General features: G+C 46.2%; 1 protein-coding gene across 5 annotated transcripts in view; it reads right to left on the bottom strand.

Annotated features, from left to right (window-relative positions):
• The window catches only part of ttc29 (tetratricopeptide repeat domain 29), a 366818-nt gene that overhangs the window by 194579 nt on the left and 154785 nt on the right, over nucleotides 1-17454 (bottom strand). For all 5 annotated transcript variants that reach the window (XM_073042934.1, XM_073042932.1, XM_073042933.1 and 2 more), the window contains exon 7: nucleotides 1150-1235. In XM_073042934.1, the coding sequence (XP_072899035.1) occupies nucleotides 1150-1235 (86 nt within the window). The remainder of the gene's footprint in view (nucleotides 1-1149; nucleotides 1236-17454) is intronic.

The raw sequence follows: 17454 nt of genomic DNA, 5'->3' as shown, positions 1-17454 counted from the left end.
TCTCATTTTTTTCCTTTTGTGCAGTTTTATCCTGTGTGTAATTACTTTTGCATTTATTTTCCTGCATTCCATAGACTTTGTTTTCACCAGATTTTTCTCCCACCAGATCTCTCGTGCAGTCTCCATTCTTTTCTGTTTATCTCTCACATTTCTTAGACATGTTTGTCGCTTTAAAAAGTTATCCAATTTGTACTAATTTTAAAGACAGGCACAAAGACAAATAACAAACAAGAATTACCAAGATGTATAGGGTTCTCAACCCATAATTAGCTCGAATAATAGCCAATGGAGAAGGAGAATTCAGGAGTTAGCAGTGAAACCATCACAAAATTGCTCTAATAAATCTCAGTGGCAAAAAACGGAAAGTGGGATTGCTACTTCGGCTAGCAGAGAACTTGGAATTATAGATATCTGAAAGAAAGTACTATATCCTAGGTAGTCACTGTCCACTTCTTTTCTTCCTTTGCAGCATAGTTTGCCTTATCCTTGTAAGAATCTATATTTCTTTTGGAGTTCCACCCTAGTTTTATAACACATTTGCTCTGTTTACTCTCCTTAACAGATTTTCTTCAATTTTTTTGTACATTAACAAGATCTCTGGTAAAAACATTACAGTAAATACACAAAATCCAATAAAAAGAGCTTTGGAAGCTATGAAGATAAACTGCAATACAAAATGAAATAAAATGAAGTAGAATCAACAGCCCTTTCAACAACATACCAACTTAACTTTCACAATGCTTTTCATTTTAACTATCAGAATAATAATGTGATACATCATCAAAAGATGAACTATGTACTTGTACTAAACAATTATAGATATATTTTGGCCTGGAAACTTGTTCAAGGAGTATCACTGTTTAACTTTTCAGCACCACACAGATGGATATCAGTTATCTTCAAAGTGAAAAGCAACTGCAATGATTTTGGATCAATTCACCTCTTTCCAGAAATGCTAGAAATTAAGTATATTTTTTAAGTTAATAGGAATAAGGAACACCATGTTAACTAAAACTCTTCTTTAAAGTGTTTACAGGACAGCAAATATATTCATGTTTTCATTGCCAGTTCATTGCTCAAAAATATAATGTACTGAACAAAGGTTGAATGTTCAAAGAGCCAAAGATCAAATACCAACATAGTACTTACAGCTATTGCTGTGCCTGATTCTCCAGCACTAAGATAACCTAAAGCCGCTCGATATAAGGCTGCTAGTTCCATCTTTCTATCGCCCCCTGGTGGAAAGAAATGCAAGTGTTTCCAATTTCATTTAGTTGTCTCAAAACTCAAAATCTAAATTTGCTTTAGTTACGAACAAAATATATTGAACTAGAAGTTTTTTTCATAATGCCTGATCTTCTTTGTACATTAGGAGGATGAAGTTAAAAGGATTTATGTTAAATTCACAGTTATAATAACACAAGAGATAGAAGCAGAAATGCTATGATCACATTTCATTACTTGTTCCATTGTTCAATGGGATCATGGCTTATCTGATTTTGCCTCATCCACACTTCCACAACTATGTTCACAATTCTTGACTCCTCTATATTCCAAAAATCTATTGAACTTCAAATAAGTTCATTGCTTCACTCTCCACAGCTCTTCAAGTAAACATTTCCAAAGATTTATTGACTCTTAAAAGGGTGCGGCACACACAAAATGCTGGAGAAACTCAGCAGGTCAGGTAGCATCTATGGAAAAAAGCAAAAAATAGACATTTTGGACTGAGACCCTTCTTCAGGACTGGAAAAAAAGATGAGAAGTTAGAACAAGAAGGAAAAGAGGAAGAAATACAAGGTGGTAGATGGTTGGTGAAACTGGGAATGGGGGAGGGGTGAAGTAAAGAGGTGGAAAGTTGATAGGTGAAAGAGATAAAGGGCTGGGGAAGGGGGTAATCTGATAGGAGAGTGTAGAAGACCATGGAAGAAAGAGAAGGGGGAGGAGCACCAGAGGGAGGTGATGGGCAGGTAAGGAGATAAGGTGAGAGAGGGAAACAGGATTAGGGGAATGGTGAAGGGGGAACATTATCAGAAGTTCGAGAAATTGAAGGCTTCCCAAATGGAATACAAGGTGTTGCTCCTCCATCCTGAGTGTGGTCTCATTGCAGCAGTAGAGAAGCCAAAGATTGATAAGCCAGAATGGAAATGGGAAGTAGAATTGAAATGGGTGGTCATCAGATTTCACATTTTCTGCTGGACAGAGTGTAGTTGCTGAGTGAAGCAGTTTCCCAATTTACGTTACGTCTCATCGATATACAGAGGCAACACTGGGAGCACCAGATACAGTAGATGACCCCAACAGACTAACAGGTGAAGTGTCGTCTCACCTGGAAGGAATGTTTGGGGCGCTGAATGATAGTGAGGGAGGGGGTATGGGGCAGATATGGCACTTGTTCTGCTTGCAAGGATAAGTATCAGGAGGGAGATCAGTGGGGAGAGAGGAATGGACAAGGGAATTACGTAGGGAGCAATCCCTGTGGAATGCAGAAAGCAGGGGGAGGGAAAGGTGTGTTTGGTGGTGGGATCCTATTGGAGATTATGGAAATTACAGAGAATTATGTGCTAGATCAGAAGGTAGTGGGGTGGTAGGTGAGGACAAGAGGAACCCTATCTTTGGTGGGGTAGTGGGAAGATGGGGTTAGGCCAGATGTGTGCAAAATGGAAGAGATGCAGTTGAGGGCAGCATGGATGGTGGAGGAAGGGAAGCCCCTTTCTTTGGCTGAGGATCTCTTCTTAGTTCTGGAATGAAAAGTCTGATCCTGAGAGCAGATGCAGCTGAGACGGAGGAACTGTGAAATGGGTGGTCACTTATTCTGAACTGCTTAGTTTAGTAACAAGTAACCAGCATTTCATAGTTCCTTTTTCACAGGCCCTCACCAGTTTAAAGAGTCACTGAGACCTTTTCAGTTGCATTGATGTTTGATGACTGTGGATGACAACAGGAATAAAGTTCAAACAGCGTATAGTCATTTGCAAATTGCTTCAATCATGATTCAACTGGGTTTTGTGCAAAATAGAAGATAGAAGAGAGGTGGGGTGGGTAGGAATGGCTAGAAACATTAAAAATATCTGAGACTCAAACATGCAGATCTTATCTGCTCCAACAGAAGTTAGTGGAAGGACTGGAATGGTTGTGACACTAGTGGTAATTTGGAAACTTCCATCTGGAGTTCCTGCATTAACTTCTTGTAATTGCAATAATCAGTGCATCATTTTTTCTTTTGTCAATTTTGTTTCCAAGGTGAACTTTGATATCCAACTTCCTCCACTCTCCTCAGAACATTATAGTTGCAGCTCAACATTCAACATAACACTGAGTTCCATTAGCTGACATTGCTTCCAACATGTAATATAGGGCTTCACACATCTCACAGTGATTAAACAAGAAATCAGGAAATATGTCATATCTCTGTTTTCAGAATAATATCAAAAAATCCAGTCTAACACTCTCAGGTCAGCGCTCACCACTTGACTGTTTTACGGACCATTTCGAGGTAACGAACAAGTTCAATTTTTATGGATATCCACAGTATGATTTTGTCCACAAGGTGGAAAAAACACAAAATCCACTTGATGTGGGAACCATACCTCCACAGCTTTGTAAGTTATGGCATCAGAATCACATGTAAGGGGTTTCTTCTTTATGTTACTGCGTATGTTAATCAAAATGGCTTCTTTGTTATGTTAATCTTTTATGTTTCTGCGTATGTTAATTAAAATGGCTTCTTGGTTATGTTAAATGCCGAGAAGGCTCCCTCGCTGCCATTTGCTTGGGTTATCCTATTGATAAGAGGGCGAATGAACCAATGAGTATCCATGTTATTCTTCTTTTGGGGTGATATGCTGTCTCATATGGCTGGGAAATGGGTTTTGGTGGGGAGTTGGAGGGGAGATCGAGAGGAAGACAGATGTGCTGGGAGTGCTCTGGTCGATCACTTCGGGTAGTCCCGAGCTACGAGTCGGAAGGTCAGAGCGGATCACAGGGGAAGAAGGAAGGTCCCGAGCTCCAATTGTGTATGCACTAAGAAGCTGAACTTTGGTAAGTCTGGCACCTTTTTTTGTTTCCATTCATTCCTTTTTGTATTGTATCTTTATTAATCTCATAGTCCAAGTAAGATTTATAAAGTGTAATTTGTAAAATGTACATTGTGTGCTGGCTGTTTGAGGCCGTATCAGGTGGCATTGCACAGCAACCGACGCAACTGTGAGACAAGATCGGGCAGGGGACAGGGTCTCCTCTAGACGCGTATGAGCTGACACAGCTGACTGTTACACTTGTGGGGGCTGACGTCTGGGATTGAATTTTCGGTAAGCAGTGTAAATTGCCACGTCAAGTAGTGTGGAGATGGATCGAGATAAGATTGTAAACTGGTGTGAGTTAGAGGACTTACCGGTGATTCATGCGTGCGCGTTAAGTGGGGTGGGTTTCCGCATTTCGGGAGATGCGTTAGTGCGGGGGTTGAGTTTGGTCAAAGGTATGGGGTAGGTAGAACTGGTAGCTAGAAGGTGCGGTAAAAAAGTGGAGTCTAACTGGGTGTTGGTCCGTACAAGTGCTGACAGCATGACGTTGGAACTGCCAGCGATGGTCAGCGTCCTGGGGGAGGCGGGGCCGTGGGGCTCCACACCCTCCCGGAGGACGAAAGTGAGGAGACACCAGAGGAGGAGCTAGATGAGACCCCAGGGGAGGTGCCAGTAACCAGTAAGGGGGGGGGGGGGGGTCAGAGTGGGAAGGCTTGGCCAGGCCCCCCCCCCCCAGCTAGACCTCCGAGCTAGCAGCCGCCATTACCTCCTGGTGAGGAGGGCCGAGGGGCCAAGGCCGAAGCTGAGAATTTTCTCAGGAACCACGTCTACCCCGGAAGGGGAGGATGACTACGAGACCTGGATCGAAAACACGTCCCCAATGTTAGAGGCGTGGCCAGGCTCAGATAAGGAGAAGAGACAGCGACTGGTGGGAAGTTTGAGGGGAGTTGTCCGGGAGCTGAAAGCTGAACAGCCCTCAGCTTCACTAGCGGAGTATTTAGAAGCTTTGGAGGGAGCGTTTGGAATGTCAGGGGATCCCTGGGAGCTTTTAGCGGAGTTTCACCACATGGAGCAGGGTAGAGGGGAAAAGCTCTCAGAATACATATTTCGGCTGGAGGGAATGCTTACTGGGTTGCGGTGCCGGGGGGGGGTAGTGAAGGCAAACAAAGTGGCAAGAGTGAGGATGAGTCAGATATTCAGTGGTTCCCTGGAGGAGGACAAGGTGGCATAGAGTCTCTGGCAGTCCTATAAAAAGAGCCCCCCTCCATCTTTCAGGCAGCTGATTAGAGAGGTGCGGGAGGAAGAGACTCATTGGGCCAATAAAAGGGGCTCGGGCCACCAGGGGCGATCCTCAGCAGTACAGGAAGTGGTGGCCGGGTTGAGGACCGAGAAATCCAAGGGGTCCCAGGGGAGTAGGGACCCCCCCCCCCCCGTTTGAGGGGATGGACAGGGAGAGTACCCACCTTCGGGGGATGACCTGCGCAATGGGCTGGGAGTGGCGGGCGTCCCGGGAGAAGAGGGGTGGCGGGTAGCGTGTGCTACAGCTGTGGGGAAGAGGGACACTTTTGGAGGGATTGTGAGAGACAAGGCACCCCGCGGAGGGCAAGCCCCTGGGCGACTAAGAAGGGAGTGGTGTTGGGAAACTTAGGAGAGACTCAGTGAGGGAACGGACTGGAGTCTCTGGAGGAACACATTCCCAGAAATCAGCCAGGGGACCACCGAAAGCCCAAGCCTTTATTCTGGCTGGACTGGTGGGACCTCGTTCCAGCGTGTGCCTACGGATAGAGGGAATTTATGCAAAAGCCATCCTCAACACAGGATTGCAGGTTACCTTATTGTACTGGTCGGTCTACAACAAATATCTAAAGCACTTGCCAGTAACCCCATTTGACGCACTGGAGATTTGGGGTGTAAGTGAGGGTGAATATCCGTACGATGGGTACCTGTCAGTGAGATTGGAATTCTCGGAGGGTGATGTGGGAGTGTCTGAAGCTCTTTGGTGTTGGTTTGTCCGGATCCGGTGGAAACAGGTGGCGCTGCCCTTCTGGTGGGAACTAATTCCCTTCTTGTGTGACGGCTCCTGGGAGCCTGTAAGGAGAAGGCGGGGGAGAACTTTCTGGAGACCCTCTCGGTACACCCAGTGTTTCGAGTGGTGTTCGAGGAAGTGGTTGACCCCCAAGGGCTGGATCCTGAGTGCAAACGAGGGACTGTGTGGTGTACTCAGGCGAGGCCTAAAGTGATACAGCTAGGGGAGGTGGCACTAGTGTGGGGACCCCCAGATTCCCCGGGGTGCTGGCAGGCAAGGCCCTGTTAGTAGACGCCCCGGAAGACCTTGAGGGGGAGTCCTGGTTCCCAGCTGGGGTGCTGGTGAGACCTGAATTGCAGAGGCCCTCAGTTCTACAGGCACTCCGGATGGGGGTGATTGTAAGGAACACAATGGAGAGAGAGATCACCTTTAAGCATGGGATGCCTCTCGCGCACTTGTTCCCAGTGAAGGTGATGTCTAGCGCCCCCGTGAGGCTCACTGGACGAAAACTATTGGAGAACTGGGGGCAGCTGACCGAGGAGGCCTTTAATTTTGAGGACTCCACTGTACCACCGGAGTATAAGAGCAGGCTAGTGGAGAAGATGCTGAAGCTAGGGGATGTCTTTTCTCAGGGCGAGTTTGATGTGGGCTGTTCCAAGAGCACTCGTCACACTATCCGGGTGACAAATGACACCCCGTTTAGAGAAAGGTCGCGGCGGTTGGCCCCAGCAGATGTGGAAGATGTGCGGCAGCACTTGCGGCAGTTGAAGGATGCAGGGATTATCGAGGAGTCCCGGAGCCCCTATGTGTCCCCCATAGTCGTGGCTAGGAAGAAAAACGGGAAGGTATGCATGTGCATGGACTATAGGACTCCGAACCGGCGCACTGTCCCCGATCAGGATACGATCCCGAGGGTTGAAGATGCATTGGCCTGTCTGAGCGGTCGCGCAGTGGTTTGCTGTTTTGGATTTGCAGAGTGGGTATTACCAGATTCCGATGAGTGAGGCCGATAAAGAGAAGATGGCCTTTATCTGCCCCCGGGATTCTTTCAGTTCGAACGAATGCCCCAAGGCATATCAGGGGCCCCAGACACCTTCCAGAGGCTCATGGAGAGGACTGTGGGGGATATGAACCTGCTCGAGGGGTTGGTGTATCTGGAGGATCTGATAGTGTTTGGATCTACTTTGGAGGAACATGAGGAGCGGCTGCTGAAGTTGTTAAGCCAGCTGAAAGAGGAAGGGTTGAAACTTTCCCTGAACAAATGCCAGTTCTGTAAGCTGTCAGTCGGCTATGTTGGCCACATAATTTCACAAGAAGGAGTGGCTACTGATCCAGCTAAGATAGACGCAGTGACCTCCTAGCTGAGACCCCAGAAGGTGAGCCGTTTTTGGGGTTCTGTGGGCATTACTGGCGATTCGTGAAAGGATATGCTAAAATGAGTCACCCATTGACCCAGCTATTGCGTGGCTATTCACCTGTGGGGAAGGGGGACCGAGGGCAGGAAGCAGGAGAATACTTGAACCCGGCGGAGCCTTTTGGATCGAGATGGGATGCTCAATGTGAGGAGGCGTTCCAATCTCTGAAAAGGGCGCTGACACAGGCCCCAGTGTTGGCTTTTGCTGATCCCCGGAAGCCATATGTGCTGCACACTGATGCCAGCCGAGAGGGTCTAGGGGCTGTCCTGTACTGGGAACAGGGCAACGAATTGAGGCCAGTGGTGTTTGTCAGTCGAAGTTTGTCACCATCTGAGAGAAACTATCCCACTCACAAGTTGGAGTTCCTGGTGCTGAAATGGGTGGTGGTGGACAAGTTGAGCGACTATCTATACAGGGCCAAGTTTGAGGTGAGAACGGATAACAATCCTCTCACTTATATTCTGACCTTGGCAAAACTGGACGCTACTGGGCATCGGTGGCTGGTGGCCTTGTCTGTCTATGAGTTCAGCTTGAAGTACCGGTCGGGAAGTCAGAACATCAATGCAGACACTTTATCTCGTCGGGTGCATGAGGGGTTGGGCACGGATGAGGAGTGGGGGAGTGTCCCTGCCCCGGGAGTGAAGGCCATGTGTCACTTTGCGAGCGACGCTGAAGCAGGAATCCCGATGGGGCTGGATCGGGCAGTGGATCAACTGGGGGCTGATGAAGACGCACTACCCACTGTGTACTGTGATTTGACTGCTCTGAGGAACAGGCAGCTGCTGGAGGTGAGCCCCCAGGAAGTGGGGGCGGCTCAGCGTGATGACCCGAGCATTGGCACTATCTGGTACGCAGTTAGAAAGGGGGATATGGCCCAGGCGGAAAAGGCGAAGCACGCCTCCGTGCCCTTACTACTGAAGGAGTGGCCTCGGTTAAAGTTGAAGAAACAAGTCTTGTACCGGGTCACGTCGCCCCCAGACCACCCCCGGCATTGGCAGCTGGTCATGCCTGAGAAATATCGGAAGACTGTGCTCCAGGCACTTAGGGGTGGAAAAGACCTATGGATTACTCAAGGACCAGTTTTACTGGCCCCGGATGAGGGGGGAGGTTGAAGAATATTGTAGGAAGTGCAGTCGTTGCATCAAGAGGAAGACCCTGCCTGCACCGGCTGCTCCTTTGTCACACTTACAGAGTGCGGGATCCCTGGACCTGGTGTGTATGGATTTCCTGTCTATTGAGCCAGACACCAGCAAAACCGCAAATGTCTTAGTTATCACGGATCACTACACTCAATATGCTCAGGCGTTTCCCACTAAGGACCAGAAAGCGACTACAATGGAGAAGGTGTTATGGGAGAAGTACTTTGTTCATTATGGCCTCCCCAGGCGGATCCATAGTAATCAGGGACGGGACTTCGAGAGCCGGCTTATCCATGAATTACTGGGTATGCTTGGGGTTGAGAAATCCAGGACCACACCCTATCACCCACAGGGTGATCCTCAGCCTGAAAGGTTTAACCGGACCCTGTTGGATATGCTCAGGACTCTGGAGATTGGTCAGAAAAGTAAGTGGAGTCAGCACATTAGGCATTTGATTCACTGTTACAATTGTACTCGCAATGATGCTACAGGGTACTCGCCTTAATATCTGATGTTCGGGCGGGAAGCGAGGTTGCCCGTTCACTTGTGCTTTGGGACTGAAGCGGGTGAATTACCTTCGAAGCCATATCTGAAGTATGTGTCCGATATGAGGAGAGAGTTGAAAAGGGCATACGAGTTGGCTGAGGCGGCGGCCACCAAGCAGAATCAGAGGAACAAGAGGAGGTATGATCAGAAAGTGAAGTTCGCCCAACTATTGCCGGGAGACCGGGTCCTTATACAGAATTTAGGACTACTTGGTAAGCACAAGTTGGCAAATCGCTGGGCAGCCACGCCCTATGTTGTAGAGAGCCAGATGCTGAATCTACCTGTTTACCGGGTGAGACCAGAGGATGGGAAGGGGCCTATCAAGGTACTCCATCGGAACCACCTGTTGCCCCTGGGTCAAGAAGTGCAGGTGGATCAGGAGTCCGAATGGGAGATGACGCCTAGTATGAGGACTCTGCGAGGGCGTGGGGCGAGGGAAGAGCACGCTGCGAAAGAGACGGGACCGGTCCTCACCCCGGAAAGGGATACTGCTTCGGAAGACGGCGATTCAGATGTGTAGACCTGTTTCAGTTTGCTAATTCCCCAGTACTGGAAAAACAGGCTCCTGGCCCTTCCCCCACTGAGTTAGGTGAGAGGAGGGAGGGTGTTGAGGGGCAGACTGAGATACAGCCGGCATTGGGGGGAGAGAGGGTGGAACCCAAACACGAGACAGAGGGCTCTCAGGTGAAGAAGGATCCCAGTGAGGGCGAGGGTCCGACAGGTAGACCCAGGATGTCCCCAGTGGTGTCTGAGCCAGAAGGGTCGGCAGAGAAGGTATGGAGGTCTCAGAGAAGTAGGCACCCCCCAGACCTATGCAGCGCCAGGAGAACTGAGTGTGGTCTCTACCGCCCTGGGTAGTTATGTCACTGCTTTATGCACCTGGGTTGGGTTTTGTGTCTTGCAAGGAGCATTGGGGAACTCTGTTAACGTCATGAGGGCATGACTTTTGTTGCTGGGGGGGAGAGTGTAAGCGATTTCTTCTTTATGTTACTGCGTATGTTAATCAAAATGGCTTCTTTGTTATGACAATCTTTTATGTTTCTGCGTATGTTAATTACAATGGCTTCTTGGTTATGTTAAATGCTGAGAAGGCTCCTTCGCTGCTGTTTGCTTGGGTTATCCTATTGATAAGAGGGTGAATGAACCAATCAGTATCCAGGTTATTCTTCTTTTGGGGTGATATGCTGTCTCATATGGCTGGGAAACGGGTTTTGGCAGGGAGTTGGAGGGGAGATCGAGAGGAAGACATACGTGCTGGGAGTGCTCTGGTCGATCACTTCAGGTAGTCCCGAGCTACGAGTCGGAAGGTCAGAGCGGATCGCAGGGGAAGAAGAAAGGTCCCGAGCTCCAACTGTGTATGCACGAAGAAACTGAACTTTGATAAGTCTGGCGCCTTTTTTTGTTTCCATTCATTCCTTTTTGTATTGTATCTTTATTAATCTCATAGTCCAAGAAAGATTTATAAAGTGTAATTTGTAAAATGTACATTGTGTGCTGGCTGATGATTGATGTTTGAGGCCGTATCAGGTGGCACTGCACACAGCAACCGACGCAACGGTGAGACAAAGTCGGGCAGGGGACGGGGTCTCCCCTAGATACATGCGAGCCAATATAGCTGAGCGTTACACACACAAGGCCAATAAGAAACAATAATCATTAAAAGTGAAGAGAGAAAGGAAACTATTCTACCAATCATAGGACAAACACATGTTCATACTTTGGACTTACGAATTTAATAATATGGCAGCTGATTCAGTACTGGGGGAAGATCAGTGGGGAGGGATGAATGGACAAGGGAGTCAAATAGGGAGCGACCATTGTGGAAAGTAGAAAGTCGCGGAGGGGGGAACATATGCTTGGTGCTGGAATCCTACTGGAGAGGGCAGAAGTTATGGAGAGTTATGTGCTGGGTGCGGAGGCTGGTTGGGTGGTAGGTGAGGACAAGAGGAACTCTATCCTTGGTTGGGTGGCAGGTGGATGGGGTGAGGGCAAATGTGGGTTAAATGGAAGAGATGCAGGTGAGGGCAGTGTTGATGGTGGAGGAAGGAAAGCCCTTTATTCGAATAAGGAGGACAACAGGTATAGTCCAGGTAGTTATGAGAATCAGTGGGTTTGTAAAACACATCAGTTGATAAGCAGTCTCCAGAGATAGAGATAGATAGATTGAGAAAGGGGAGGAAGGTGTCAGAAATAGACCAGATAAATATGAGGGCAAGGTGGAAGTTGGACACAAAGTTGATGAAGTCTACAAGCTCAGCATGGGTGCAGGAAGCAGTACCAATGCAGTCATCGATATAGCATAGGAAAAGTTAGAGAGTGATACTGGTGTAAGCCCAGAACATAGACTATTCCACGTAGCTGACTAAAAGGCAGGCTTAGTGGGGATCCATGCGAGTGCCTATGACAGTACCTTTTGCTTGAAGGAAGTAGGAAGAGCCAAAGGAGAAGTTATTGAGACAGAGCACCTGTTCCACCAGATGGAGCAGAGTGGTGGCGGGAGGGGAACTGGTTGGATCTGGTGTCGAGAAAGAAGCAGAGGGCTCTGAGACCTTCCTCATGGGGTTGGACATGCATAGGGACTGGAGATCCATAGTGAAAATGAGACGAAGGCCAGGGAATTTCAAGTCACTGAAAAGATCAAGACCGTGTTAAGTGTCATGGATGTAGGTAGGACGAGACTGAACCAGGGGTGGGGGGAGGGAGGAGGAATAAAATAGAGTCAAGGTATGCAGATACAAGTTCAGTGGGGCAGGAACTAACAGAAACAACGGGTCTACCTGGACAGGCAAGTTTATGAATTCTGGGAAGAAGATGGAAACAAGAGGTGTGGGCTAAGGGAAATATGAGGTTGGAGGCAGTGGATGTGAGATCCCCAGAGTTAATAAGGTCAGTGACAATGGCCTGGTGCTCCTTAGTGGGGTCTTGTAAGAAGAGGTGTCTGAGAGTTATCGCCTGACCTCAGCTAGGAGGAGGTCAGTCCGTCCACCAGACAACTGGATTTGATGGTGAGGTTAGGATTAGTGCAGAGAGAGTGGAGAGCATTCTTCTGTTTACAGACATTTTTAATCTCTCTCTCCCACTGTAGAGTTCCCTCCTACTTCAAAACATGCATCATTGTCCCTGTACTTAAAAAGACCAAGGTAACATGTCTGAATGACTGGCATCCTGCCACACTCACCTCAATAATAAGCAAATGCTTCAGGAAGCTGGTCAAGGACCGCATCTGCAGCATTCTACCACTCACACTGAACCCCCTACAATTCGCCTACCGACACAACTGATTGACAGTTGACACAATAGCAACAGCTCTACACACCAGGAGAAGAGGAATGCTTATGTGAGAATGCTGTTCTTGGACTACAGTTCAGCATGCAACTCCATAATTCCTACTAGGCTTGACAAGAAGCTCAGAGACCTTGGCCTTCACCCTGCCTTGTGCAGCTGGATCCTGGACTTCCTGTCAGATCGCAGCTGGTAAAAGTGGACTCCCTCACCTCTGACCCTCAACAAAGGAGCACCTCAGGACTATATCCTAAGTCCCCTCCTTTACTCTTTGTATACCTATAACTGTGTCACCACCCACAGCTCCAATCTGCTAATTAAATTTGCTGATGATATTACATTGATTGGCCTTATCTCAAATAATAACGGAGCAGCCTATAGAGAAGTCATTACCCTGATATAGGGGTATCAAGAAAACAACCTCTCCCTCAATGTCGCAAAAACAAAGGAGCTGGTTGTGGATTACAGGAGGAAGGATTCAGGCTACACCCTATTGACATCAATGTATCTGTCTTGAGAGGATGAACAGCTTTAAGTTCCTCAGCAAACACATCACCAAGGATCTCACGTGGTCTGTACATGCTGGCTATGTGATGAAAAAAGCACTCTCCTGCACCTCAGATGGCTGAAGAAGTTTGGCAAGAGTCCCCATATCCCAAGGACTTTCTGCAGGGGCACAATTGAGAGCATCCTGACTGGCTGCATCACTGCCTGGTATGGGAACTGTACTTCCCTCAATTGCAGGACTCTGCAGAGAGTGGTGCGGACAGCCCAGCACATCTGTAAATGTGAACTTCCCACTATTCAGGACATTTACAAAGGCAGGTGTGTAAAAAGGGCCCGAAGAATCACTGGGGACCTGAGTCACCCCAACCACAAACTATTCCATCTGCTACCATCTGGGAAACGGTACTGCAGCATTAAAGCCAGGACCAACAGGCCCTGGGACAGGCTCTTCCACCAGGCCATCAGACTGATTATTCACGCTGATGCAATTGTATTTCTATGCTATAATCACTGTCCTGTTGTACATGCTATTTATTACAAATTACTATAAATTGCATATTGCACATTCAGGTGGAGATGTAATATAAAGATTTTTACTCCTCATGTATGTGAAGGATGTAAGAAATAAAGTCAATTTAATTCAATTCAATGTCAACTTTTCAACTTTTGTGGAATGTTCATGTAGTCCTAATTATCCTAAACAACCAAAACACATTTAGCACATACAAACATACTGGAGGAACACAGCAGGTCGGGCAGCATCTGTGGAAATGAGCAGTCAACGTTTCGGGCCGAGATCCTTCATCAAGAAGGGTCTCGGCCCAAAACGTTGACTGCTCGTTTCCATGGATGCTGCCCGACGTGCTGAATTCCTCCAACGTGTTTGTACATGTTGATTTGACCACAGCATCAGCAGTGTACTTTGTGTTTAAAACATATTTAGGTTGCACCCTAAAAATGGATCTTACCGTTTCCGGGATGTGACACTGATTCCACGCTCATGCTGAAATATCCCCGTAAAATATAAACTGAGTAACTCCATAATGAAATGGATGATATGCCCATATGTTTTAGATGTTACTGCCATGTTTTTTTTTGTGAGTGAGGGGGGCAAGAATTGTTGTTTTCTCTGTAGAGGAGGGTTTGGAGATTTGTTGCTATTGTTGCTGTTTGTTCTGCAAGGGAGGGGTTGGGTCTGCAAGTTTTGTTTCTTTTTCTTTTTCATGTGGGAGGAGTTGATGTATGATCTTTCTGTGTTCCATAGCTATCCAGATAAGGCCAATATCAGAGTTGTATTGCACATGCATACTTTGACAATAAAATAAACCTTCGAACCTTTGATAAGACCACCGAATGTTTTAATTACTGGTAGGATGCTGTATTTCTGTGTGATTCCTGGTAAAGGCACACAAAACTAGTTTGCATTTAGAATGTCTGCTACAAGGGGAAATTAGATTAATACATAGTGTAGCGCTCCAGTAGTGTTGTGGCCGACAGCCTGCCCCAGCATTTCTAGTAGCCAGCTCTATTTATTGTTCTTGTTTTAAAAATGCTTTTGTAAGATTTTGGTGGGATGTTCAAGTTCGGGTTATATAGTTATTTGCTTTTGAGCTTGTGGGTCACCCTGACTGTAACTGGAGTGTGTAATAAACACCTCCACCATCCGTATGTGACTGAGTGGGTTTCCCTTCTGGGTCAAAACACCCAGTCTGTTTTTGTGATTGTCACAATAAAAACAGCTGTTGAGTTAAACAAGCTTTTCTCATCTGTCATCATGGACTGAATGCTCTCCACAGTACTTCAGTAAACCACTTTGGTTAGTTGCAGTCTTCTGTAACATGCATCCTTTTCATCTTATTCCCATTAGTACTAAATCACACTCACTAGTCAAGCTCCTTAAGAAGTAAACAACACAACTAGTTCACTGGGGTATATGGAACTTCACATGAGCTGGCATTATCTCTAAAATGACTTTATTGTTAAATTTTTGAAACATCATTGCTATGTTCTTACTATAGTGGCTGGAGTTCTTTCACCATTTTGAAAATTGTCCTTTACTATATGTAAAGGCATTATACTCATGTACATGTGATAAAGGACAATTTTTGATTTCTATTTTATCATGTGCACTTTTGTGACAACAACAAATCTTCACATGGAGAAGGGTTTCACCCTCTTTATGAATGACCAATGATTATAGACTACACTATCTTTGAAGCACTGCAATCTAATGATTATATAACTTCATAATAACCTAGGCATCAGAAATAATCTTTACTCCAATTATTCACTAGATGCCCCAGTGCTCTGAAAGACCCTTCAACATTATTGTTTAAAGCTGGAGTATGGTGTTGCATTTTTACATTAGAAACCAAAGTAAGTTGCCTGCACTTTACGCCCAGAGTGTCTGTACTTATTTAGTGCATGGATCTGTCGAGAAACACTATGGAGATGTGAAAAAGGAATGATTGAATATTCTGGTGCATTATATTGACAGACACATAATCAACAGGAAGCTTATTTCCACATGACTGAAATGATAGAGAAATGTTGAATTTAGGGTTCAAGGTGACAAGTGTAATGGCAAAAATGCCACTGTATGCTTCTGGGCCACATTGTCACTCTTGGTGCACATACTATTTAAGATGTTAGACGTTATAATGACAAAAATGTAATTAAAACAAACGTGACAAATAATGAAGTTAATGGAACCCTTAAGTTCAATAACAACGATATGAATTAAACATCCTTGTTTCTCTTCAGTGATACCTTTCCAGCTCGGTTTGTTCAGCCTACAGATTCTAACTACTGCCAACCCCCATCCCCCCAATTAGGCAGGGAGGTTGGCAGTATGTAGAGCAACAAACAATTTGCTATAGGAACTCAATGGGTGAAGCAGCATCAGTGGAAGGAAAGGAACTGTCAATGAAACACTGCATTAGGATCCTTTTCTCCTTCCATAGATGCTGCTTGGCCTCCTGAGTTTCTCCAGCATATTATCTGGAATCACTATATTCCAACATCTGCAGCCTCTTATGTTTCCATGGTAGTAGTGGATGATTGCTTCTTTTCAATGGATTAGGGATGATTAAAAGCCACCTGTGTGTAGCCTTGGCCAAAATGGCCCTGCTAGTGACGGTCAGGAGATGCTTACTCAATGCACACAGAAACACACAACCTTGCCCTACGTCAAAAATATCTCAGAAATAACAGCTCAACTACTCGCACCACATGGCAACACAATCACTCACAAACCAACAGGGACCTTGAGAAAGCTTGTCTCAAGAACCAGGGTACCAGTAAAGATAACTGACAAAAGCAATCTGGTGTACAGGATCTTCTGTGGAGACTGCAACAAGAACGACATTGGCCAGACAGTAAACTCTCAACTTGCTTACAGGAAAATAAACTGATGATATAGAGACATGATCCACTGTTGCCGATACATGAAGACTGAGAAGGACACACAGTGGAAGTTCTGGTGCAGGCGAATACAAAGCAGGCACAAGAATTTTTAGAAGCCTAGTTCTCCTCTGATGACTCCGTAAACAAGCATATTGAAATAGACACCGTCTAAGAACCCCTAAGTGCCAAAGAAATATGAGCCAATAGAATTCAAAGCTCAACTGAAGGAGTAGCCAATCAGGTCTGAGGCAAGTGAACGGGGGCCTATAAATGCAAGCACTACCAGAGAAAAACACCAACAACTGTGCACTGAGGATGTCACCTTGACTGGTGATGAAATGTCTGAAAGTTAATTGCCAAGCTCAGCGAACACCGCAACATTGTGACTATAGTCTCAACACGAGCCATTAGTCTTAATTAGCTGGATGTTCTTAACCAGATGGTGATGAAAGGGCATACAGGACGAGATATACCAGTTAGCTGAGTGGTGTTGCAGCAACCACATTGCAGTAAACGTCAGTAAGATCAAAGAGCTATTTGTGGATTTTAGGAAGAGTAAAATGAGGGAACTCAAACCAATCCTCATAGAGGAACCATAAGTGGAGAGAGTGAGCAATTTTAAGTTCCTGGTGTCAACATCTCTGAGGACCTAACCTGGATGCAACATATTGATGCAGCTATAAATAAGGCAAGACAGTTGTTATATTTCATGCTCTCTGCTCTCTCTGCACAAATCCCAATCTCACCATCAAATCTGCTGATAAGGGGGAGTGCAGCGGTAGTCTGGCAGACTGACCTCTGCCTTGCTGAGGCCAGGCGATAACCCTCAGACACCTTCTCTTACTTACCCCTCGAACAGAATCTGACTAAGGAGTACCACACCATCACCAATCTTATTACATCCAGGGATCTCCTATCTACTATCACCAGCCTCATAGTTTCCTCATCCTGTACCTTCTGTATCTACTTCCTACTCAAGATCCACAAACCTGTCTGTCCAGGTAGACCCATTGTTTCTGCTTGTTCTTGCTCCAGCAAACTTATATCTGCATACCTTGATTCAATTTTATACCCCCTGGCTCAGTCCCTTCCTACCCACATCCATGATACTT

The sequence above is a fragment of the Hemitrygon akajei genome, chromosome 4, assembly GCF_048418815.1.
Source record: "Hemitrygon akajei chromosome 4, sHemAka1.3, whole genome shotgun sequence".
NCBI classification, from domain to species: Eukaryota; Metazoa; Chordata; class Chondrichthyes; order Myliobatiformes; family Dasyatidae; genus Hemitrygon; species Hemitrygon akajei.
The sequence above is the reverse complement of the archived record's forward strand: the minus strand, read 5'-3'. Positions and strand labels throughout refer to the sequence as shown.